This window comes from Urocitellus parryii, chromosome 11, assembly GCF_045843805.1.
Source record: "Urocitellus parryii isolate mUroPar1 chromosome 11, mUroPar1.hap1, whole genome shotgun sequence".
Taxonomy (NCBI): domain Eukaryota; kingdom Metazoa; phylum Chordata; class Mammalia; order Rodentia; family Sciuridae; genus Urocitellus; species Urocitellus parryii.
In genome coordinates, this window is record NC_135541.1 from 10,267,899 (window position 1) to 10,293,868 (window position 25,970).

At 48.3% G+C, this 25,970-nt stretch overlaps 1 protein-coding gene across 2 annotated transcripts in view; it reads right to left on the minus strand.

Moving 5' to 3' along the window:
- The window catches only part of Zbtb17 (zinc finger and BTB domain containing 17), a 30,652-nt gene extending 7,389 nt beyond the window's left edge, over window positions 1-23,263 (minus strand). For both annotated transcript variants that reach the window (XM_077791106.1, XM_026400787.2), the window contains exon 1: window positions 23,147-23,263. In XM_077791106.1, the coding sequence (XP_077647232.1) occupies window positions 23,147-23,153 (7 nt within the window). In that variant the 5' untranslated portion in view covers window positions 23,154-23,263. The remainder of the gene's footprint in view (window positions 1-23,146) is intronic.
- Window positions 23,264-25,970: the final 2,707 nt, after the last annotated feature.

Genomic DNA, 25,970 nt, shown 5'->3' on the forward strand with positions numbered 1-25,970 from the left:
GCCCACAGCACAGCATCACAGCCTGAGTGGTGAGTTCCAAAGACCTGGACTGCAAAGACCTGGACAACCCACTCTGTCCCCTCACACAGACAGGGACCCTGCTCTGACCCTACCAGTTCTCCCACCAACGCCTGGGCTGGAGCTGAAGCATCTCTAGGGAGAGTCAGAGGCTGCCTGAAGGCAAGAGGTGGCAGTCAGCCTCCATGCTTGCTGAGACCTCTCCAGAGCAAACTAGCCATGGCTGCACAGGCCAGTGAGGGCAAACATTCTGCAGGCATAGGACACCTCGTAAAGGCACCTTTTCCTAAGGTCCTCAATCCCTGGGAAGAGCCAGCTCCCGCTGGTGACCTGAAGGAATGCAGGGGAGAACCACAGCTGCACTGGCCCCGAGCTTCAGACACGGTAAAGAAACGACATCCAGTTTCTAGGCTAAGTGCTCTTGCTGGAGTTCCGAGGCCAGGACCCAGAGTGGGTACACAACAGGCAAGAGGCACATGGAACCAAAGGCAAGAGGCAAGGACAGGCCTGGGCCATGCTGACCTGAGAGTGGAACAGGCATGTTAACAGACAGGAATGTGCAGGTGTGTGAGCAAGTCCTGGTCTCAGATCCCAGTCACCCTCTCCCTCCTCCAGGAGCCCCAAGTAAACCACCTGTCAAGTGCAGAAAGAGGGAAACGAGGGTCCACATAGGGCAGAATCCTCAATCAGCTTCACAACTTGCACATGAGGCCCACACCCAGCCTTCCGTGCAGGAGGCCTGGCTTTAGGAGTTGACCTGAAAACTGGGCTGGGAGGCGGTGTCTCCCGGGCTAAAAACTCCTGTAGAGGGCTGGGGATGTGGCTCTAGCAGTAGCGCGCTGGCCTGGCATGTGTGCGGCCCGGGTTCGATCCTCAGCACCACATACCAACAAAGATGTTGTGTCCGCCGAGAACTAAAAAATAAATATTAAAAATTCTCTCTCTCCCTCTCTCTCTCTCACTCTCTTAAAATAAATAAATAAATAAAAGATGTGATTTAAAAAAAAAAAAAAAAACACTCCTGTAGAGCAGCAGCAAAACCCCTATAGGACAGAGGGGTTCCGAAGTCCCACTGGCTGGGGCCTGAGGAAAGAAGGACCCTCCAGCAGGAAACTGGCCTGCCTCGCCAGGAAGATATACAGAGAGACTGCTGGCCACAGGAGCAAAGGCCTGCTGGCTTGTCTGGGACCCAATGCGGCAATGAGCTTTTGTGGTCTCACCATGGAGCTCCTGGGGAGGTGTCAAAGCCCAGCCAAACTGCCTTCCTGGGCTTGAAACACCAGCCGGGGAGCTAGGTGTGTGCCCTTGTTTTTAGAAGACCAGTAGAGGCTCCCAGGATAGGGTGGCTGGTGGCCTGTCCCTCTAACTCCCTCCCTCCTGGTGCACATACACTAAAGCAACTGTGTGACCCACACACCATTGCGCACTGACGCCAGCCCACCCTTCACAGCAGCACGCCCACCAGAGGTGGGATTCTCCCCAAATGCAGGTGTCAGGAGGAGAAAAGCAAGGCCTCTGATTCTTCTAAGGCTGTTCCAACAGAGTCACCTACAAGGAGTCAAAGACAGAGAAGAGAAAGAGGAATGGATAAAAGGGAAGGAGAAAGAAGCAAGAGGAGGGAAGGGCGTGCAGGAGAGGAGAGAAGTCAAACAGGGAGAGAAGACACAGCAGCCCATTCCCAGGCTCATGTGAGTAGCAGCTCAAATAGATGCCCAGCACATCTGTGAGGAGCCCATGGTGTGACAGCAGGCATATCCAAATGATGTCACCTGCAGAAGCAGCCCTGTGATCTCTACAACTGAACAGCTCCCTCCCCCAGGCCACACCAGGGAAGGCGAGATGCTGCTGACCTAGTCCTTCTCCCAGAAGGGCTGACGGACTAGGCAGCAACCCACCTCCGGATCCACAGGGCATTCACAGGAGGACACCAGGACGGCCAAGCTTAGAGAGGCAGGGGAAAGGGCAGAGCGGCAAAGATGATGGGTCACGCACAGGACCAAGAGCATCTGTAGCCCTGTCCTGGGTGCATGCATGAAGGGTCACCTCAAACCAAAGCCACAGGAATAAGATCAACAGCCAGTCACTCCCCACACTACCAGGCCTGCTGCCCTTCTAAGTGACAGTGACGAGACTGCTCCATCAGAAGGCTGCACCCACCAGCCACCCTGGAATGCAGGTCTTTCACTCAAGGACAGGTGCAGGGACCCCCACATTCCTCTCCTGCTTGACTGGTGATAAATGTGGGTGCTAGTCAAAAGTACTTCTAAAGTTATACTCCATGTATGCATAATGTGTCAAAATACACTCTATTGTCATGTAGCTCTAAAAAGACCAAATTTTAAAAAATGGAGGAACTATTTTAAAAAATTAAACTCAAATCGTGGCTCATTTGTTGAAAGATTTTCTTTTTAAAAAATGTCTTTATTTTATTTGTTTTTATGTGGTACTAAGGATCGAACCCAGTGTCTTACACATGCTAGGCAAGTGATCTGCCACTGAGCTACACCCCAGTCCCGAGAATATTTTCTTTTTTGCCGGGCGCGGTGGCACACACCTTTAATCCCAGAGGCTCAGGAAGCTGAGACAGGAGAATCTCAAGTTCAAAACCAGCCTCAGGGCTGGGGATGTGGCTCAAGTGGTAGCACGCTCACCTGGCATGTGTGCGGCCCGGGTTCGATCCTCAGCACCACATACCAACAAAGATGTTGTGTCCGCCGAGAACTAAAAAATAAATATTAAAAATTCTCTCTCTCCTCTCTCACTCTCTCTTTAAAAAAAAAAAAAAAAACCTCTCTCTCTTAAAAAAAAAAAAAAAAACCAGCCTCAGCAACTCAGTGAGGCACTGTCTCTAAACAGAATACAAAATAAGACTGGGGATGTGGCTCAGTGGTTGAGTGCCTCTGAGTTCAATCCCTGGTATAAAAAAAAAAATCATTTTAAAACAATTTGCCTCAGGATTCTTGAAAATTGTGATTCTTTCATTTATATGAAATACTACTGAATTTTTAAAAAGCAGATTTACAATAAATGCACTGGAAGTTAAAAAAAAAAAAAGACTCTAGAGCCTTTCACGCCCCATGTCTTCCTTTTAGATGCAGAAAATGCGTCCCCATACAGCCAGAGGAATGAGAAGTTGTGGCCCTATTGTGTACAATGTCAAAAATGCAGTCTGCTGGCATACATGACCAATTAGAAAAAAAACTTTAGAGCCCCCAATGACACCTGGCTTCCCAGGAACCTCAGCCACTCAGACTGACGTGACTTTTCGATGCTAAGTCCTGACTGCAATCAGGTACCATTCCCCAGTGCCACCTCCACTGGCTCAGTTTTTATCCCCAACTAATGGGCCAGATGGCAGGGTTCAGAGCTGGGTGCTCTCCTGATGACAAACAGCGTGACTGGACCCAGCCATGGGGACCTCATGAAGAATTCTCTGGGACGCATTTGAAGGACACCTCAGGGTGTCTCCAGGCAGGCACAATGGACGTTCTGTTGATCAGAGAATTCAGACACGGACAAATGGGCCCTGACTCTGTTCCTCCATCCCTGCCAGGGCCCCCTCACCTCCTATGGAATTGGGATGGGTCCAGCAAGGACTCTAGTAAATAGGGTACAACCAGATCTGGACCTTAAGGTGCCTGAGGACCTGGCTGCCATGTTGCTGGGGAGCCCAAGCTCTCCTGTTGGAAATCATGAGCAGTAGCTCTGAAGAAGACCCTGACCCGGAGAGGCCATTCGACACACCAGGGCTCTGGAATGAGAGAGATGCTTTCCTGGACCTCCCAGCCCAGATGCCCACCAAATGTTGTCGCATGAATGACCTCAACCATCATCCCAAGATGTTAAACAACTGCCCAGGAAACCCACAAACTGTGAGAAATATAATCACTGATGGCTTAAGCCACTAAGTTTGGGAGGTCTGTGCAGCAAGGGACAACTGAAACAGGTGGTAAAGCAGTCAAAACAGTGGACCAATCAACCACAATCCATAGGAGGGCCCGTCTGCTGGAGAAGGGCAGTGGGGCTCTTTTGAGGCACTGGGCACATTCTATTACTTTGCCTGGATATCTAGATGCATAATTTAAACTCAACCTGTACGTTCCGTGCACCTTCATATGCAGACCTTTCAAAATTCAATGAAAAAACAGTTCAGTTGCAGACTTGCTCCAGCCACGGCATGGGGCCACATGCAAAGACCAGCTGCTCCGGTCAGGGCCCTGCAGCTGCAGGATGGTGAAGTTCAGCAGAGCTACAACAGCAGAGAAGGTGTGCCTGGGTGGGGCCTGGGCACGGTGCTGCTGAACCACCTCATTTGCCTTCAGGCCCAAACCACGCAGACTATCTGTGAGGAAGGTTCCACTTGGATCATGAAACCCACTCCACGCAGTTCAATAGGTCCCTCCAGTAACAAAATGGCATTTAGAGTGTCCTCAACATGTCCAAAAGAACAAGGCCAGGCAGGGCACACTCTGGGCACCAGAAAACTAAGAATGCAGCCACGGCCAGCTGTCAAGTTCCACGCTGCTGCCTCTGGGAAGCAGCAGGCCTGGAGCTCTGCCTGCAGCCTACCATAGGCAGGCCCTGGCAGTGTCTCCAATAACAAGTGGCCTATGGGAAGATTTAACACATTTGTTACAGGGACAAAGAATGGAGGTAGCTGGTCACTGTGGAACATGCCTGCAATCCCAGCAACTCGGGGGGCTCAGAAATGTGGATGGCAGGATCAAAGTCAGCCTTGGCATCTAGCGAGACCCCACACAACTCAGCGAAACCCTGATTCATAATAAAAATAAAAAGGGCTAGGGATGTGGCTCAGTGGTAGAGTATCCCTGGGTTCAATCCCCAGTCACTTAAAAAAAAAAAAAAGCACAGCCAGGAACGGAAGAGATTACATGTCAATGAGGAGGCCCCTTACTCTCCCTTCCTCCTCACTCTAACAGCGGCTTGAGGTAGCTTATAAGAATTTGTATATACCAACACTTGACAGTGGTGCATGGCTGTAATTCCAGCTACCTGGGAAACTGGGCAGGAGGACCACAAGTTTGAGGCTAGCCTAGGCAACTTAGCAAGACCCTATCTCAAAACAAAAAGGGATGGGGACATACCTCAGTGGTACAGCACCTGTGGGCTCAATCCCCAGTGCCAAAAAAACAAAAGAACAACATAGGTAAAAAGTCAGGTACAGGACCCAGGGCCTGGTGTGTTGTCAGCACTCAGCCAACTATTGTCACCAGGAGGCAGAGATGAAGAGTGCAATTTTCTTTTTTAAGGCCAAAGACTTTATCAGATGATTTCTATGTCCCTTTTATACCGAATGCCTTAGGGGTAGTCAATAACTGTTTGGTGACTCCACCCTGTTAGAAAGGCATAATCATAACCCATTATTCCTTCTAAATGCAATCTGGGAAAATCCCAGAACACCATTAGCAAGAAAAGAGGGAGGGAGGGAGTCCAGGGAGGAGGCGCTGAGCAAAGAGCCACTCAGAGCCACTTTCTCTGCTGGGAGGCACTTTACATCAAGCAGCTGTTCTGCTAAGCGCTCTGCAGCAACGACCTCCCCAGAGTGCGCAGAGACCCCACAGAGCGCAGCTCCATCTGGGGTCGAGTGGACACCTTTCAAACACGAAACATTACCCAGTTTATTAGCAAGCACTCAGCCAAACTGCCACACAAAGGGGCACCATTAGGCCAGGAAACAACTGGCCTACCACAAGAAGATGCTGAGCTTCACATCCATAGCCTCTGGTTCCCACAACAGGTCACGCCCAGCTCCAGCCTCCACAGGAACACAGCCAAGCCTGTCCAAGTGCCCTGAGGAACCTGAGAGCAGGTGGGAGAAGTCACCTTTGGGCTGCCAGTGACTTGGCATTCCTGATCTTCTAGAAATACAGGTGGGTCAACAAACTCAAGCCAAGGAAATGGAAGTTCCAAGCCAGCCTTGTGACCTTGAAAGCTACCCACCCAATCCACCACCCACCCAGGTGACAATCTCTCCCTTTAGGTGTGACCTGGCAGGGAAGCAAATAGCAGCCAACCCAGCCTAGTGGGTTGCCCAGCAAACACTCTTCTTATATTAAGATCATGTAGGACGTGGGCACATCTGAGCTTTTCTCCCCTCACTCCCAACCACAAGTACTGATAGCCTGAAATGACACTGTGCCACCTCATCTTCCTGCCAGCACAGAAAGCCCACTGTCAGGTGTGGGTGCTTATTTCTCCCTCACAGCTGCTCACAGCACTAATCCAGGACCCTGCTCTAAAGAAGTTACAGATGGAGGTGACAAACAGACCTGGAAGAGAGCAGAGAGCGGGCCTTTTTGAGTTGTGTAACTCAATGTCAACATTCCCTAGACCCTTATGAAATGACAATTGTGGGGGCTGGGGTTGTGGCTCAGGTAGAGCGCTCGCCTCGCACGTGCGAGACCCTGGGTTCAATCCTCAGCACCACATAAAAAAATAAACAAGTGTTTAAAAAAAAAAAAAGAAATGACAGTTGTGCTTTTGTACTTGTTAATCAAGTGAACTGACAAAATCCACTCTAACAATGAACTTCTGAGCTATCAATCACAAGCACATCCATGTACACTGTGGTTTGGATGTCTGCCCCCTCCAAAACCCACACTGAAATTTAACTGCCAAGGTCAAAGTATAAAGAGGAAGGGTCTTTAAGAGGCCATCAGGCCATGAGGGTGCTCTGCTTTCCTGCTGGATCAATGCTGTTACAGCAGGAGTGGGCTCCTGGCAGAAAGGAGGAGGCCCGGCACCCCTCCTCAGTCTTGCACCCCCATTTCCTTCCCACTTCTGCACAGGAAACTGCAACTCGGAGGCCCTCACCAGATGCTGGCACCTTGATACTGGATTTACCAGCCTCCAGAACTGTGAGGGTTTTGTTTTTAAATCACCCAGAATGGGGCTGGGGATGTGGCTCAAGCGGTAGCGCGCTCGCCTGGCATGTGTGCGGCCCGGGTTCGATCCTCAGCACCACATACCAACAAAGATGTTGTGTCCGCCGAGAACTAAAAAATAAATATTTAAAAATTCTCTCTCTCTCTCTCTCTCTCTTTTAAAAAAAAAATAATAATAAATCACCCAGACTGAGGTATATTATACAGCAACACAAGACAGACTAAGACGATGGCCACCTGAGAAACCTACATGGTAGGTGGGAGATGTTCCCAGCACACAGAGGGCCAGAGGGTGACATCCTTACTCCCATCTGCTGCACTGCCCCTGGGGCTCTGCAGCCACATAAGAGCAGAACAAAGACTACCAAGCTGCACAAGCACTGGGAGAGCCTCTTCAGCTCGTCTGAGGTGCCGAGTGAGGACTGTGAGCCTCACCGGGAAGACAGTAAGAAGTCCATGCAGTATGTAAAGCAGTATGTTCGATCTCCCAGCTGTGGAGAAAGCTAGAGCAAGCTGAGAGGGGAGGGGGCATTCTTTTTTTTGCCCCACCCACGATACTGGGGATTGAACCCAGAAGTGCTTTACCACTAAGCCACATCCCAGCCCTTTTTAGTTTCTATTTTGTGAGAGGGTCTCCCTTAAGTTGCTAGGACCGGCCTTGAACTTGTGACCCTTCTATTTTGGCCTCCTCAGCGGCTGGGATTACAGGTGTGTGACACCACACCTAGAGGGACATTCTTCAATTTAACATTTAAGAAAGGGACCAAGAAGCTGGGCACAGGGCTGGGGATGTGGCTCAAGCGGTAGCGCGCTCGCCTGGCATGCGTGCGGCCCGGGTTCGATCCTCAGCACCACATACCAACAAAGATGTTGTGTCCACTGAAAACTAAGAAATAAATAATGAAATTCTCTCTCTCTCAAAAAAAAAAAGAAGAAGAAGAAGAAGGTGTGCTGGGCACAGTGATGCACACCTGTAATCCCAGATATTCAGGAGGCCAAGGCAGGAGGATGTCAAGTTTGAGTCCAGCCTGAACAACTTTGAGAGACCCTGTTTCAGAGTAAAGTAAAAAGAGCTTGGTGGGACTGAGGCTGTGACTCAGAGGTTGAGCGCTTGCCTGGCATGCTTGAGGCACTGGGTTCGATCCTCAGCACCACATAAAAAAATAAAGATATTGTGTCCATCTACAACTAAAAAAAAAATTAAAAAAAAAAAAAAAAAGAGCTTGGGATGTAATCACTGGCAGAGCACCCGTGAGTTCAATCCCTGCTATAGGAAAGAAGAAAAGGGAAGCGGGGGAACCAAACATCCCTCTCTGAGGAAGTGGCATTTAAATGAAGTGCCAGAGTGAGCTGTGACACTATAAAGAGATACAGGAAGAACAGAAGCAAAGGCCTCGAGGCAGCATGACCATGGCACCAAGGCCTGTGGGAGGGCGGGCAGGTGGGGAGGGAGTCAGCACTGGCAACACAGGGCTGAGGGCTCCCAGCTCCGAGGGGCACTCTGGACTGGACTTTCCCCTCAGTGCACTGGGAGGCCCTGGGAGAGCTGAGATCACAATGGTGGCGTTTTCAAACGGCCCCTTTGACTGCAGCAGGAGAGAGACTACAAGGGGGCCAGGGTGGAGACAGGAAGGCTACACAGACCACAGCAGTGGGTGCAAGAGATGGTGGATGGTGGCACCCGCACCCAGGTGGCAACCGAAGTGCTTGGACCAGGGTTGTGTTTGGCTGAACCAACATCATTAGCTGACCTAATCGACACTGACTAGGAGAAAAGGGAAGGAGTCCTGGGGACCTGGAGGATCGGGCCTGAGCAGCTGGCCGAGCTGAGGAAGACTGGGGGAGTCTTCCATGGAAGAGTCGAGCTCTGCTGAGGCCAGCCCGTGCAGACAGTGAAGGGCGCAGACACTGGATGAAGAAGGGAAAAGACCAACAGATTCGGGATCCAAGGGCAAGCGCCTGAGTCCTGCTCTATCTAGTACCTGACCGAGTGACTTCAGGCAAGAGCTTTAGATTGCTCACCCATAAAACAGGAAAACCACAAAAAGATGATGACCGAGCACTCGCCAAGACGAAAGGCAAACAGGAAGTCTGCCCAGGCCTGGCAAGAGTGGAGCCAGATACTGCGCCCTCACACAGGCCTGCAGTGAAGGGAAGGTGAGCCCATAAAAAGAACGAACCAGGCACTCGAGGGAGTGCTCAGCCAGTGAAGCCAGGGCTCACCTCCCACAACACCCCATCAAGCCTTGCAAAGGCAGCCCGGCAGGAGAAGGTGGCCAGGGCTGAGCCTCACCCTTGGGACCATCCACCCAGGAGAAAGACAATCTGATGAGCGGGTGACATGGACCTGGCTGCATCTAAAGAGACGTGTGAGCAAAGGCACCAAGGCTGTGCAGGCAGGGGAGGCATGAGCCACAGAGCAGGAGCATGACAAAGAATGGTGGGCACATGGGGGGACCAGGTGCAGGTGTGACTTCCACATCAGAGCTAGCTCGTCCTCTGCAGTTGGCGAGCAGAAAGCACAGTGGAGATCAGAAGCACACAAGCAGGCTGGGATGCCCACAGCACTGGACCCTCGGGACGGAAAAACAACAGTGTCCCACTCCTGCCCCACTAGCACTGGGAGGGGCCAGCCAGGACCTAGAAGAACTCAACACACTCTTCCATGGGTCTCTGAGCAGCCTATAAGGGGCGCCTCCCACAGAGGACCACATGACCCGCAAAGGCCAAGTGCCTCTTCCGGCGGGGTGCTAACACCCTCAGTGATAGTCAGCTCCCTCCTCACAGAAGCTGGCCACGCTGCTGTCCAGGCCACAACCAGGCCAAGAGTCACAGCTCTGACTTTCACTTGAGAGAAGATACCCACACCCACATCTCCAGAGGGCGCAGGAGCCAACGGTAATGCACTTTTTTGTTTTACCACTTGTACATACTAATAAAAATTTAAAACTGAGGATGTTAAGAAGGAAGAAAGGAGATACAGAGAGAATACCCTGAGTCAGGGATCTAAGTCCTTCATTTCTAGCCATCATAAATCCTTTAAGACATTTTCTACAAGACCTGGTGACTAAAAATTTATCAATAGGAAAAAATTTCTCATAGAGGAAATAGAAAAGTGCCATTTGCAGAGAATGTGTCACTTAGGAAATTCTGAGTAGAAATGCCTTCAGGGGACTCCCCAAGAGAACAGGTGGCACCCTCGTTTTCAGGCCCACATGAAGCCCTGTGACGCTGGGAGCCGGGAGCCATGTTCACCCCAGGCTCACAAGCCCCAGCACCAGCCAAAGCCCCCACCTGTCCATCCCAGGATGGGTGAGCACCTCAGGCAAGAGCACATGCACCTCGAACCTCGACTGGTGACCTATGAGATGGGGATGATGGGAAGGTTCCTATGTGGTGGAGTGGCTCCTGGCCATCGTCATTATGACTACCCATGGGAACCTGCTGCTCTGATCCTGTCCTCTCTTCTAAATGTGGATGTAAAAATCTCATCCGGTGTCCAGGTGCCCATCTCAGGTGAAGTTTCCACCTGCACTGAGACCAGGAAAAAGCTCAAGGAATGCTCACTCTCCTGGCTCCAAGGTAATGAGGCCTTCACTGAGGAGCAGAGCGTGACAATCCCAAAGAGAGAGAGCACAGCAATTCCAAAGGAGGCACAAATCCTGTGGCGGATGGAGAAGCCAAGCCAAAGAAAAAAGGAGGTTAAATACAGACTGGAAATGGAGGGAGGAGGACTTCAACATGACACAGGCTCTTCCCTCGACTGACTTTCCCTGGTTTGTATCCTCATTAGGATTAGGTGACTGCTAAGGTCCTTCAAGTGTTAAGATTTAATAAACGCTGAACAAATGAATGCTTTCTTTAGTGAGATTACAGATTACAAAGATATGAATTTTAAGTATAGTGGATATCATGTGAATGACAATAAAAAATTAGCTATTTACCTAGTACCCAGCAGATTTTTTTCATTTAAAACTTTTCCTACAGTATGAAAGACTACCAACTGTGAACATGAACTACACAGGACATAAATACCAACTGTGAAATATATGGTGGATGTCAACATCGAATGTTACATTTATCATTCCAAACAGGATTAAACTAAGTAAAGATTTTGTAAAACTTAACTGAGAAAGACTAGGGGTGTAGCTCATGGTAGAACACTTGCCTAGCATGTGTGAGATCCAAGGGTCAATTCCCGGCACCACTAACACACACACACACACACACAAAAAAAAAAAAAACTGATTAGGAAATCTAAACAAGTAAAAAGATATCTTAAATATTCTGGGGATCTCAAAACCTTAAGTTACACCTACATAAAAAAAAATGGTCAAGAACTTGATGTCTCAATTTCCAATAATTTCTAAAAGGCACAGGGCTCATCAGATGCAGATGATATAATATGGTGACCCTACAGATAAGCTGAGGCTGGGCCTCCATATTTGCCCTGGAACTAACCGTGCTACTGACCTCCGCCTTTTAAACCCCACCACCTGTGAACCCCTAAGCTGCAGGAAGCCTTGCAGTGGGTGACCTGCAACCCTGGCACTCTGTCAGCCTGCCACTTTGAAGTGCAAGCTTCTGAGAGAAACTCAGAAACCACCCATGTGCTGCCTGGCTCCTGGTCCTAGAACAGTGAGAGCAGGAGAGAGTTGAGACTCCTGCTCTGAGGCAGGCAGGCTGGTCAAGTTAGGGGCTGCTGCAGTGAGCAAGACCCACAAACTATGCTTAGGGTGTGAAAGACCAGAAACCTAAATGTGCAGTTTCATTCAATTTCCACTCTTCTCAACTTCCTGAACACAAATATCAATGTGAAGAGAATGTTTCTGGCCCATGCAGTAAATACAGGGCAATAGCCCTGAAATACAAAAGGCCCTTGAAACACAGAAAGGCCGTGTCCACACAAAGCTACTCACACCAGGCTACTCAAGAGGCTGAGGCAGGAGGATCTCAAGTTGGAAGTCAACCTGGGTGACTCAGCAAGACCCTGTCTCAAAATAAACTAGAAAGGGCTGGGGATGTAGCTCAGTGGTAGTGTGCTTGTCTGGCATGTGCAAGGCCCTGAGTTCTATCCCCAGCAAATGGGAAAGAGAAAGAGAAAAGACATCATGAGTCCTGTAAAAGAATGTTGGTGGGGGGCTGGGGATGTGGCTCAAGTGGTAGCGCGCTCGCCTGGCATGCGTGCGGCCCAGGTTCGATCCTCAGCACCATATACAAACAAAGATGTTGTGTCCGCCGAGAACTAAAAAATAAATATTTAAAAATTCTCCCTCTTTGGGCTGGGGATGTGGCTCAAGCGGTAGCATGCTCGCCTGGCATGCGTGCGGCCCTGGTTCAATCCTCAGCACCACATACCAACAAAATGTTGTGTCTGCCGAAAACTAAAAAATAAATATTAAAAAATTCTCTCTCTCTCTCTCTCTCTCAAAAAAAAAAAAATTCTCCCTCTCTCTCTCTCCCCCTCTCCCCCCCCTCTCTCTCCCTCCCCCCCCTCACTCTTTCTTAAAAAAAAAAAAAAGGAATGTTGGTGGAACAGTGTGACCATGCCCTGAGAAAACTCGGCTCTGCTAGTAATAAGCTCCCCATACTAAACACTCAAGGGAAGTGACTAGCAAGAGAAATCTGTTTCCCAAGGGCAGTGGAGAGGTCACTGCCAACTGAGACCACAAAGAGAACAACTGCAAGAGCTGCTGGGGAACCGACCCGCAGAACGCTTCCCACGCACATGCCACCTCAACAGTGCTTACAGTGATCCTAAGAAGATGGCATTAGCATGGTCACCCCACTGTACAGATGAGCAAACAATGGCTTACAGAGACTGTCACCTGACCTAGATCTGCCACCATTCCCAGATTCATGGCCAAGTCTGACATACTCTAAAAACTGTGCTCCTTCTACTGAAGAACAAAACTTTCGTGGCTCAACAGATCCTTAATCAGTCCCCAAAAGGCAAATTCTGCCATGAACAGGTACCTGCTAACCCCTTTCCGTATACTAATGAGTGTTATGAAATATAAAACATGATATTTAAAGTTTGCTGCTACCAAATGAAATACAAAATCAAAACCACAAAACGTCTGAATTTCTGGAAGCACTGCATGCCAGGGCCAACTCTTACCCACAGCAAACAGCTACAGAAGCTGAAGAAACGATTATAAAGTACGTTTGTAAATGCATCACAGAAATACCAAATCAGTAAGCAATACAGAGAGGTCAAATGGAACTACAAGGCTGGAATCTAGAGAGCAAGGGACGCTCTGGAGGCTGGGTAAGCATCCACGGAACTGAGCAAGCGGAACGCCCCACCCCACCAGGAAGGAGGTCTCACAGGACCTCGGTGGGAAGAAGGCTGCACAGAAAACTGCCTCCTATCCTGGCACTGAATGGAGGAGGGAAAAAGCTTCCCCACCAATGTGTAACCATTAGCCGGCCCCCAGGTGGACGACAGTTCAAAATCTATTTTTTTTAACAGCCCAAATTTATAAATTATAAAAGATATTCCTCAGGCAGATGAAAAGTGATCCCAGAAGGAAAGTATATGATGCAAGAAGGAAGGAGAAATAATGAAAGTCGTAAATAATAAGTGGATAAATCTAAACAAATACTGAACTAATGATGTCTTGTAAATTTTTAAACAGAACTAAAACATACACCTACAACATAAAAGTGAAGGATGATCCTGGACACAGCGGCACACCTGCAATCCCAGCGACCTGGGAGAGGGTCACAAGTGCAAGGCCAGCCTCAGTAACTTAGCGAGACTCCGTTTTGTTTTGGTTTTTGAACCGGAGATTGAACTCAGAGGCACATGACCACTGAGCCACATCCCCAGCTCTTTTTTGTATTTTATTGAGAGACAGGTCTCACTGAGTCGCTTAGTGCCTCACTAAGTTGATGAGGCTGGTTTTGAACTTGCAATCCTTCTGCCTCAGCCTCCTCAGTCACTGGGATGACAGGCACATTGCATTGCAACCAGTCCAAGACCCTGTTTTAAAATAAAAAATAAAAAAACTAGAAATGCAGCTCAGTGGTAAAGCACCCCTAGATTCAATCCCCTATACTGGGCAGAGGGGAATCGGGGAGAGAAAAAAGAGCAAGTGATAGAAATTAAAGTGTTCTAAGGCCCTTAACTGTTTTGAGTGTAAGATGTTAAGACAGTGACTAAAATTAAACTTTGTAAGTTATGAAATTCAAAGACATACTACATTCATGGACAGGAAGGCTAAATAGGTAGAGTGGCTCAGAGGTACAGTGCTTGCCTAGCACGTGCAAGGCTCTGGGTTTGATCCTCAGCACCACATAAAAATAAATAAATGAAAAATAAAGGTACTGTGTTCAAATACAACTAAAAAATTATTTTAAAAAATGTTAAGGTGGTTATCCAAATTGATACATAATAAATTCAGAGAAACTTTTTTTTTAAAAGAGAGAGAGAGAGAATTTTAATATTTATTTTTAGTTCTCGGCGGACACAACATCTTTGTTGGTATGTGGTGCTGAGGATCGAACCCGGGCCGCACGCATGCCAGGCGAGCGCGCTACCGCTTGAGCACATCCCCAGCCCCTCAGAGAAACTTTAATAAAATATTGTCAAAAAATGTTACAGCATTTGACACGCATGATCTAAAATGAATATGGGAAAACAAAGGCTCAGGACTTTGCCTAATATCAAGAGTCATTATAAAATTATAGTGATTAAATCAATCTAGTATAAGAACACAGATAAAAGATAGTAAAAAGCCCCTGAAGCTGGACCCAGTGGTGCACACCTGTAATCCCAGTGCTCAGGAAGCTTAGGTGCACACCTGTAATCCCAGTGCTCAGGAAGCTTAGGTGCACACCTGTAATCCCAGTGCTCAGGATCATGAATTAAAAAACAGCCTCCACAATTTAGTAAGACCCTAAGCAACTTAGCAAGACCCTGTCTCTAAAAAAGAAACAAAAAGGACTGGGGATGTGGTTCAGTGGTTAAGTGCTCCAAGGTACTCCACCCCCCCCCAAAAAAAAAAGCCAGGCACAGTGACACATGCCTGTAATCCCAGCACCTTGGGAGGCTGAGGCAGGAGGATCGCAAATTCAAAGTTAGCCTCAGCAAAAGTGAGGCACTAAGCAACTCAGTGAAACAAGCCAAACAGATCTGAGAACGCTGGGACAGAATCAGATGGTCTCGGGAGGCTGAGGCAGGAGGATCTCGGGTTCAAGCCAACCTCAGCAACAGAGAAGCACTAAGCAACTCAGTGAGACCCTGTCTCTAAATAAAATACAAATAGGGCTGGGGATGTGGCTCAGTGGTCGAGTGTCCCCGAGTTCAATCCCCGGTACCAACAACCAAAAAAAAGTCCATGAACAGACCCACACATTTGTGAACACTTAATATATAATAATGGGTACTGATGACAGTACAGATAAAATTTGAGGAAAAGGATACAGTTTTTTAATAACTGGGACAATTTGGTACATTCTTTTAAAAAGTGAAAATGAAGTCTGCCTCCATCTCACACTATACAGAAAAATAATAAAAGTTCTTAAAAAGAAACAAAAAGTGCTACCTATAAAAGAAAAAAATGATAAAGTTAAGAATTTCTTCTCATCCAAAACGGGAGGGGGGGGGACTGGAGTGCAAAGACAAGCCATAAATTAGAAGCAGATAGTTCAGCTTTCCCTGTATGATTACAAAGAATCAGTATCTAAAATTTTTTAGACAATAACAGAAAAATTTACATGTAATTAAAAAATAACCAGGACTGGGGATGTGGCTCAAGCGGTAGCGCGCTCGCCTGGCATGCGTGCGGCCCGGGTTCGATCCTCAGCACCACATACAAACAAAGATGTTGTGTCCGACAAAAACTAAATAAATAAAAACATTAAAAAATATAACCAAATAGAAAAATAGCCAAAAGATTTAAGCAGACGTTTCAGAAAAAGTGAAGCGGGAATGATCAGCAAGTATAAGAAAAGATGCTCAGTTGGGTGTCGCAGCACAGGCCTGTTAATCCCAGCTACTCAGGAGGCTGAGGCAAGAGGATCACAAGCACAAGACCAGTCTGGCAACTTAGGGAGACCCTTCCTCAAAATAAAAAATAAAAAGGACTAGGGATATAGCTCAGTGTAGAATGTCCCTGGGTTCAGTCCCAGTACCAAAAAATAAGCAAGAGAATGATACAAGCACAATTCAGGGTGACCTGGGTTGGGGAGCACACAGACTCAGAAGGTCCTGGTGACACTTTTTTTTTTAAGCTGGGTGATGGGGACAGAAGGGGTTCCTTGTATCCTTGTTCTTTATACAGAACATATTCTTTTCTACCTATCCAACATTTAACAAACGCGAATTATAAAATTAAACAACATTCTAAATAATGTTTTGATGCATGAAAGGTAGATGACCTTGTCACAGTAAACCAGGAAGTCCCTGCCAGAGGCCCCCCAATGTTGGGGACCACTGAAATGAGAAGGGCTTCACTCTCTGAGCTCTGACTCTGAACTAGGAGCCAGCTGACATAACTGTGAAACTAGAGCAGTTCCTTCCCTCCAGAACAGGAAAGGGACTCCCCCAGCAACTTCAGTGACAACTCCAGTGCAGCAAGTGGTCCAGGTGAGGTGGGGAGAAGCACTTCTGCGGCCAGAGCTTTGATGCCAGGAGCTAAGCATGATCTTGAATCTGCAGTGAACCCACAGGCCTGCTTTCTGGTCCATTCCCCATCTCGGCTGGATCCCACTCAGTCTCTGGCCACGACAGGAGCCAGTGACTCTCAATTCCAACCAGGCCTTCTCTTCCTTCTTCCCTCGAAAGCTCAGGCTCTGAGAACCACGTGATCCCAGTGCCTAACAAGTGTGTCCTAATCCACAAGCCCAAACCCTGATTTTCCAGGTGTATCTTGCGCTGACTATACTACTGGAGTCAACCTTAACTCACCATGGGCAGCCCAAGATGCTCCTAGAGTGCCAGGCCATGCACAGCTCACAGACCTGTAGCACCTGCTGAAATCATTTGGTGCCAAACGCCGACTCCCTGGCCTCTGACTCCAACCACATGCACTCACGGCAGCAGGAGATGTGAACTACATACTTGGCACTTTCTGTTTTCTCTAAGGTTGGTGTCCCTCCCTTTGTGGTACAAAATACCCAATGTCCTTAGGCCAAGCTTACCCGCACAGCACCGTCCTCTGGGGAATTCCTGACTGTGGAGAATGGGCCACCCGGTCCTCTCAGGCACTCTGCCGGCCCTAGGAAGGTCCCCCATGGAGGCTGTCCTTTCAAGGTTATGATCAAAAGTGCAAGGCCAGCCTCAGCAACTTCTCAATGGGATGCCAGGCCACCCACCAGAAAAGCCTGCAACTGTGTGTACACGGGCACCAAGCCCAAGCCACCAGCTCTCTTCACACAGTCTTCCCTACACAGGCGCACAGACACAGTGTGACAGGACACACTGAAAGGGCTCAGGAGAGAAGGAGCGGGGCATGATGGAGCTTCCACAGTCCACCCTCTCAACACCCTGACTTCTCCACCTCGTGTGCGTATTCCTATCAAACACTGTTTCGCCCTCAGCTCTGCAAACGCTTTCTTGCTCCGTCAGGGTCCTCTACAGACTCCCATGTCAACACAGTTGCCCAGCTGCCAGTCAGGAGGTCAGGGGCTCCACCAAGCACTTCACTGCATGACTTAATCAACAATTCCACCCAGTAAAGTTATGTGCCCACTGCTAACCCAGGAAACTGAGGTTGAGAGAAGTCAAGCACTTGGCCTAAAGCAGAGATAGCAAGTATAGGAGTCAGATACATCTGGCTTAGAAGTTCATGCTTCCAACCGCCACTTATGCTGCAGGGGTTCTTAACTCGGGATGGAAACATCTGGCAATGTCTGGAGACATTTTTGGTTGTCACAACTGGGAGTGAGGCTTACTATGACACCTATGGGTAGAGGCTAGGGATATACAGGATAACCCAACAACAAAAACTCATCTAGCTGGGTACAGTGGCACATGCCTGTAATCCTAGCTGCTCAGGAGGCTGAGGCTGGAGGATCAAAATCTCCAGAACAGCTTTAGCAACTTAGCAAGGCCCTTCTCAAAATTATAAAAGGACTGGGGGGTATAACCCAGTAGTAGAGCACTCTCTTGGTATGCATAAGGCCCTAGGTTAGACTTCTAGTGCCAAAAAAAGGGGGGGGGGAGACTCATCTGACCCTAAATGTCAATAAGCCAAAGCTGAGGTACACTGCTGTACTTTAAAAAGACAAAAAGTCAGAGAAACCATCTTCTGGCTGAAATTCTCGTTTAGGTCACAGTTCACCAGGTCTGCTCCTCCTACCACAGCCAAATACCCAAAATCCACAAGGTTCTCCTCTCTCTTCAACCAGTAGCTGCCCAGTCCTTCCTCAGCTGCAGTTCTTCCAGCCCCATCTGCAACTCCTCTTCTGCCAATCAAGGATGCCCATGTACCAGCCAACACTACCTGAGCACCAGCTACATTCCCAGAGATATGCTATCTGGGGAATACCAAGATAAATAGGACCCTGTCCCTGCACCCAAGATGCTGGTGGCCCGATGGGGAGACACACAAGGAGACCTACAACTATAACTGAGGCAAGAATGCACTAAGAGAGGTCAGTGCAGGATGCCAGGAGACCACTGAGGGGCCACACTCAGCTGGGAAGCTGGGGGTGGGGGAGGGCGGGGATGCTCTGAACATGCTTCCTAGAAGCCTAGGATTGAGAAGGAATTAGGTAGAGAGAAATCTTCCCTTCTCAAAGACCCCTCACCAGACTCTGAGGGTATGATCTCTGAGGATCCAGAAACCGATCACTTTAATTAGAACTCCTGGAGAATCCTGAGAACAGAGGGCCACAGAACAGTCCTGGACTCTCCATGTACCACCTGGATAACTGATGCCTCAGGGAAGGACAGTCACTTGGCTTTCCTTCCTCAGTTCATCCCTACCTGGTTTTTCTGGCTCTGAACCATCCTGCTCTTTGCAGTGGGAGGTAACTAACATTTCATAAGTGCCCACTGCACAGCAGCCCCTGTGAATTACCTGCCTGATCCCACACAACGCTCAAAATGTTCTGTGAGGTAGACAGTGTTATCCCCATTACAGATGAGGAAACTGAGGCTCAGCAGTGCAGAAGCTGGCCCTGTGGACAGAGAGCCACTAAACAGGGCAGCAGGGATTCACACCAGTGTCCAGAGTCCTCAGTGCCCATATCTATCTGAAGACACCTTTATCGTCATCAATTCAAAAATGTGTGTTTCACTAAATCTTCACCACCCAGGTCAGCCATGTCCCCGACAGCCAGGCCTCCTGTGCGTCCTCACACTCCTGACCAGGCCTCCCTGGTATTTCTTGCACTGTACTGTGATTATCCACGTGGCTGGGAGTGTCTTGCTTCTGGGATCCAATGTTACGCATGTCCATGTTCCTAACACTGAGCACAGTGTGCAGCGCACAACAGGCACAGGAAACAACGAATGAATGCATAAGCAAGCCTGGGCTCTCTGGGCCCAAGCACCACATATCGACCCCAAGCCAGAGCAGCCTGCCCAGGCAGACAGAGGCCTGGGGAGCCAGCCCAACCCTCCTTGGACTTCTGACAGTCAGTTTTCCCTCCAGCACTAGAACAGGTATGATTGGTTCTTTAGTTGAATATCAGATACCAAAACTGGTTTACGTCTGGGGACCATATTACATAACAATGTCTCTTCAAACCTTAGAACCTTAAAAAAAAAAAAAATGAGCATGACTCTTGCTCTGTCCCTTTTTTTTTTTTTTTGAGAGAGAGAATTTTTTTTAATATTTATTTTTCAGTTTTCGGTGGACACAACATCCTTACTTTATTTGTATGTGGTGCTGAGGATCAAACCCAGGCCCCGTGCATGCCAGGCGAGCGCATTACCGCTTGAGCCACATCCCCAGCCCTGCTCTGTCTCTTTTTGTCAGATGAAGTTCATACATGATGGCAGGAGATGAAGCAGCCAGTTTGGACCATGATATGGATGCCTGGGTTTGAGCAAGGACAGCCACATGAGCAAGGGATCCCTGTTCCCAGATGGACCTCACAGAACAGTGAGACTTACTCTACAGCTCTGAACTACAGATTTTCAGACAGTTAAAAGGTGAGGAGTAAATTTCTATTTTGTTTCAGTCTCTGTACTTGGGCTTGCTCTGTTGGAGCAGTTTATTTATTTCTAGTGCTGGGGATTGAACCAGTACTAAATAAATTGCTAGGCAAGCGCTATACCAATGAGCCACACCCCAGTCCTACTGGAGCATTCTAGATAACACCTAATTAAAATAAGAGTGAATACTGCCCACTAATTAATTAATCTACTTTTATCTTTCCTGATTAAAAAAATAGGAATATCAACAATTTTCTGGGGCTGGGGCTCAGTGGTAGAGCACTTGCTTAGCAAATGCAGGGCACTGGGTTCGATCCTCAGCACCACATAAAAATAAAATAAAGGTATTGTGTCCAACTACAACTAAAAAAGAAAATATCTTAAAAAATAAAATTAAAAAAAAAGAACTGGGGTTGTGGCTCAGTGGCAGAGTGCTTGCCTTGCACATGTTAGGTACTAGGCTTGATACTCAGCACCACATAAAAATCAATCAACAAAATAAAGATGTTACATCCATCTAGAAATAAAAAATATTAAAAAAAGATTTCCCAACCAAACTGTAATAAGGCTTTTGTCATTACTAATTTTAAAGCAAAAGCTTTCTCTTTTTATTTTCTTTTTTTTTTTTTTTTTTTTTTTGGTACTGGGGATTGAACCCAGGATGCTTAACCACTAAGATACATCCCCAGCCCTTTTTTATATTTTATTTAAAAGAGATGGGGTCTCACTGAGTTGCTTAGGGCCTCATTAAGTTGCTGAGGATGGCTTTAAACTTGTCATCCTCCTGCCTCAGCCTCCCCAGTCACTGGGATTACAGGTGTGTACCACCATGCCCAGCGAAAAAGCTGAATGTTGACCTCAGAGAAGACAAACTCTTTCAAGGTTGGTTTCACCACTGAGGTTTACAGATGCATCGCAGATTTCCAAATAGCCCAGTCTACTCTTTTCTGACAATCCGTCTACATAAACTGCAGCTTGGCTTCCCTCCTCCAGCTCACTATCTGAATCAAAGACACTCAGTGAAAAAATCTGATGAGAAAATGAAGGGTGGCAGCACCTGCTCCCTAAGACTTCCACCCACCCATCAAACAGGCAAGTGCAGAATGCTTGGCACAGAGCAAGTGCTCAATAAATGTTAAACGGGGTTACTGCTGGCTTGCTGCATACCGGAAAATGTGCTGGACACAAAGATGAATAAACGCAGCCTCAGTCCCCACACTCTGGAACTCCTGCTTTATGGAAGACTGAGAGGCAAAAACCCCGAGGCTGCTCTGGGTATTACTCCACCATGGCATTCCACTGCGCTGACCCGGACACTGTTCTTCTCATTTCCCACCCTCCCCTAGGTGAGCATGTCCCCTCTCCTGGCTCCAGGAGACTTAGGTAGATGACAGCCAAAGGGATCACCACCAGATGGTTTCACTTGAAAGTTTTACAGGCACCTGACTCCAAAGTCTTCTCTCCTTGTGCTCTTCCTATAGCATTGAGTGGTATTGGCATCTACCTGTGAAGAACTAGGAGACAATCCTGACCCCTCCCTGCCCCTTACTCTCTCATTGAACTAATCACTGTTTTCCAGTTCTACCTTGGAAACCATCTCTCCCCAACTCTGCCTCTAACCTAACTCAAGTCCACCCCCATTTCTCAACTGGATTAGTCTAGCAGCCTCTTAATGGGCTTCCAGGGCCATTTCCTCTGACACATTCTTCAGCATGGCCAGCGATCTTTCTAATCTACAAGCCTGATTATTATTAGGTGGTGGTAGTAGTAGTAGTAGTATTACCAGCGAGTGAACCCAGGGGTGCTTAGCCACTGAGCCACATCCCCAGGCCCTTTCTATTTTTCAATTTGAGACAGGTTCTAAGTTGTTTGGGGCCTCAGGAAGTTGCTGAGGCTGGCTTTGAACTTGGCTGACTCAGTCTCTCAGTGGCTAGGATTATAGGTGTGCACTATCCACCCTGGCCACAAGATTGATTCTTAAATGCCTTCTCCTTAACTTAAAATTTATTTATTTAATTATTTTTGGTAGTAGGGATTGAACCCAGGGGCGCTTTACACTGAGCTACCTCCCGAGACCCTACAATTTAAAGTCCTTATCTGGGTTTACAAGGTCCCCTAAGGCTGAGACAGAGCCGGCTTCCTTTAGCCTTGTCTCCTGTCTTCCACCCAGATCCCTGCCCCCTTCTCCAGCTTTACGTGTCAGTTTTCTTCGGGGGACAGAAGCCTCCCTGGATTCACCCAGACTCCCGGAGCAGCGAAGTGCCTCTACTGCGTCTTCCCTGAGCAAGGGGGGGCACTTCTTCCCGCGCAGCAGTATCTCAAGGTCTCCCACCCGAGTCTGAACTCCGGGAAATGATGACACAAACACCAGCAACGCGCACTTGTACGGCATTTACTCGTAACCACAGGTATTTTAAGCACTTTACACCTACTACCTCATTTAACCTTTATCTCAATCTTGGGCGGCAGATTTTATTATCCTCTCTGCTTCACGGAAGAGGAAACCGAGGCAGGGGAGCCCAAAGAGCCCAGAGACGCAGCCTGGAGAGGGAACCGGCCTCTCCTGGCCGCGGGCCCCGCGCTGGCGGGCGTCAGGCTGCATCGCGGGCTCTGCCCGGGACCCGAGGGGGCTGAACCGCGTCCGCGGAACGAATGAATGAACGGCGCCTCCTGACAGGGCCAGCGGCGGCCGCGGCGGACCTGCGCCCTCCAGCCTCCGCCGGCGACGAGCGCAGCCCAGCACCTCGCCCCCTCGCGGCCGCAGAACGCCCACCCGCCGCGGCGCGCGGGGTCAAGGGGCGGTGACAGCCGGAGGCGGGGGCGGAGATGCTACCAGCTGGGGTGTCACCCGGCCCCGGAGGGCACTCTCGCCGCCTCGCCGGGGCAGCAGGTCCGCCCGCCCACTTCCCGCCCGCTCTCCGGGAGGCGCCCCCTCCCAGCGGCCCCGCACCTGCTGCCCGCGGTGTCCCCTCAGCCGGGTTCCCGTCCCATTCCACTTCCCTCCCCTCCCCCACACAACCGTCCATGGCGTCCCGCCGCGCCCCATCCTCCGCCGCCTCCGCCCTGGCTCCGGGAACTCCCCCGGCCCCCGGCGCTTGATGACCCTCACCTGCCATGTCCCGGACCCCACCGCAGGAGGAGGTGCATCACGGCCGCGAGAAGGCCAGGGACGGCACTTCAGAGCAGACAAAGGGCGCCGCCATGTTAGAGTCGGGCGGAACCGACCTCGCTGGCTTCCCGGCTGCAACTTCCGGCGCATGCGCAACGCTCGCGCTGGATGCGCGACCGCGGACCGACGCATGCGCCTAGCTATCCAAAAGTTCTACGTTACTTCTGCGCTTAGAATTGTCCTCATTATAACCCTGCCTTACCACGGTGACAGTACCGACTTCCATGTGTTCAGCGCCTGTTGAGCGCCAGACGCTGCGTTGAGCTCTTTATGTGCATTCTCATTAAATTCTTATAACAACTTTCAAATAGTTTTATTCCCCCCCCCTTTTGAAGAAGAGAAAAGGGAGACTCACAAAGGATAAATAAATTGTCCATAGTCACACATCTTCTAAGTGATAGAGCAGAGATATGAACCTAGTTGTGACTCCAAAGCTGTAAATCCCATTATATTTTTCTACTTTTTAAACCACCGTCACCCGCTCCATATTTACTCGACTCCAGGATTAGCCTGAGTCCATGTGAGGCTGCCCCGCCCGGCACCTCATTCCATCTCTTTGGTTTCTCAAAGTCACTGACTTCTTCCTTAGTTTTTGGGCTTTCTCCTTTTAATCTTCTGGCCCTGTTTATTTTCCATGATCCGTAATTTTATTTGTTTATTTATCTATTTGTGGTGCTGGGATGGAACCCCGGACTTTGCAAGTGCATTCCTACTGAGCTACACCCGCCCTGTGATCCACAATTTTAACTACACTCTCACCACCATCGCCACCTACTCTTCTACTTCCTTATTTTTTTGTCACATGGATTGGTAAGAATTCCAACGATGGTGAATCAATCGTCACCTTTTCTCTTTGCCTGCACCCAAACAGCCAATCACAGCTGAAGAAAGTACTCAACAGGACAGGCTATTCCTACACATTTTCAGTCCCTGGCCCTTAAGTAGAACGACAGCAAATGTCACTTTGGCCAACTCACTACTATCTTCACAATGACTATGGAAACTAAAAAGTTCAGCAGTTAACATCCTGGATTTTTAAGTTTGTTTTTTAACCTGTGGTAAGAATATTTAACATGAGCTCTGTCTTATTAACAAATGTTTAATTGTGCAATACAGCACAGGCACAGTGTTGTACAACAGCTCTTTAGGGTAACATTTCTCTTGTACAATGAGCCTTTATGACCATTGGTTAGCAATTCCCTATTTCCCCTTTTCTCCAACCTCTGGCAACCACAATTCTACCCTCTGATTTTATTAATTTGACCATTTTTAGATACTTCATGGAAGTGGAATCATATAGTATTCATCTTCAATGACTGCTTTCTTTCACTTAGTATAATGCCCTCAAGTTTTATCATTGTTGTTGAACATTGCAGGGTTCCTTTTTTAAGGCCAAATAATATTTCATTGTATGTACATACCACATTTTCTTCATCTACTAATCTACTGATGGACATTTAGGTTGTTTCCACATCCTGGCCATTTCAAATAGTGCTGCAATGAACATTGGAGTGCTACTATTTCTTTGAGATCCTGATTTCAGTTCTGTAGGATAAATACTTACAAGTAAGATTGTTGAATCTAATTTTATTTATTTATTATTGATACTAGGGACTGAACCCAAGGATGCTTAACCACTGAATCACATCCCTCAGCCCTTTTTATTTAGGGACAGGGTCTTGCTAAGCCTCCCTAAGTTGATGAGGCTGGCTTTGAACTTGTCATCCTCCTGCCTCAGCCTCTGAGATTTCAGGTGTGCACTACCATGCCCTTCCTTATCTATTTATTTTTTCAGTGCCAGAATCAAGCCCAGAATCTTGTACCTGCTAAGCAAGTACTCTACCCAGAACTACTTTCTCACCCTATTTTTTAATTTATGAGGAATTTCCATGTTGGACACACCATTTTGCACTCCCAACAGCTGTGCACAGTGGTTCTGGTTTCTTTGCATCCTCCTCCACCCTGGACTTTCACATCTTGTTTAGGGGGAAATAATAGATTTGGTAAGAATCCTCTTATCTTCCCAATACTGAGTGTACAAATGTGTGTCTATCTGCATTAGATGGGGTTTATCAGGACCCAGCATCCATTCTCTCCAGAATGTAAGAGGTTAAATTTTTACTTCTCAGACTTAATTGGAGTTAGAATCTCACCTATGGATGGATTCTTCCAGTAAGTGAGAACTGGAAGGTGAATGTCATCACAGTCCTGCAAATGAGAAAGATTCCCTCTCGTGACCCCCTAGCATGTTTTTGGGGTGCTGGGGATTGAATCCAGGGGTGCTCCATCACTGAGCCCTGATCCTTTTTATTTGTTTATTTTTAATTTTGAGATAAGGTTTTGCTAAATTGCCCAGGCCAGCCTTGAACATGCAATCCTTCTGCCTCAGTTTCTGGGTCACTGGCATTACTGGCGCATACCACCGAACTCAGGCCGTAATGTGTGTTTTGGTTTTGTTTTTTGGTACTGGGGACTGAGCTTAGGGGCACTCAACCACCGAGCCACATCCCCAGCCCTATTTTGTATTTTATTTAGAGACAGGGTCTCACTGAGTTGCTTAGTGCCTCACTTTTGCTGAGGCTGGCTTTGAACTTGCAATCCTCCTGCCTCAGCCTCCTGAGTGGCTGGGATTACAGGCATGTGCCACCTCACCTGGCCATGATGTGTTCTAAAATGCAATAATTCCTGGAATGGTCTCTGATTTCCCGTTTTCTTGATTGTAGCAGAAGCAACAGTTCTTGATTGGTGAGTTCTAAAGTGTTCT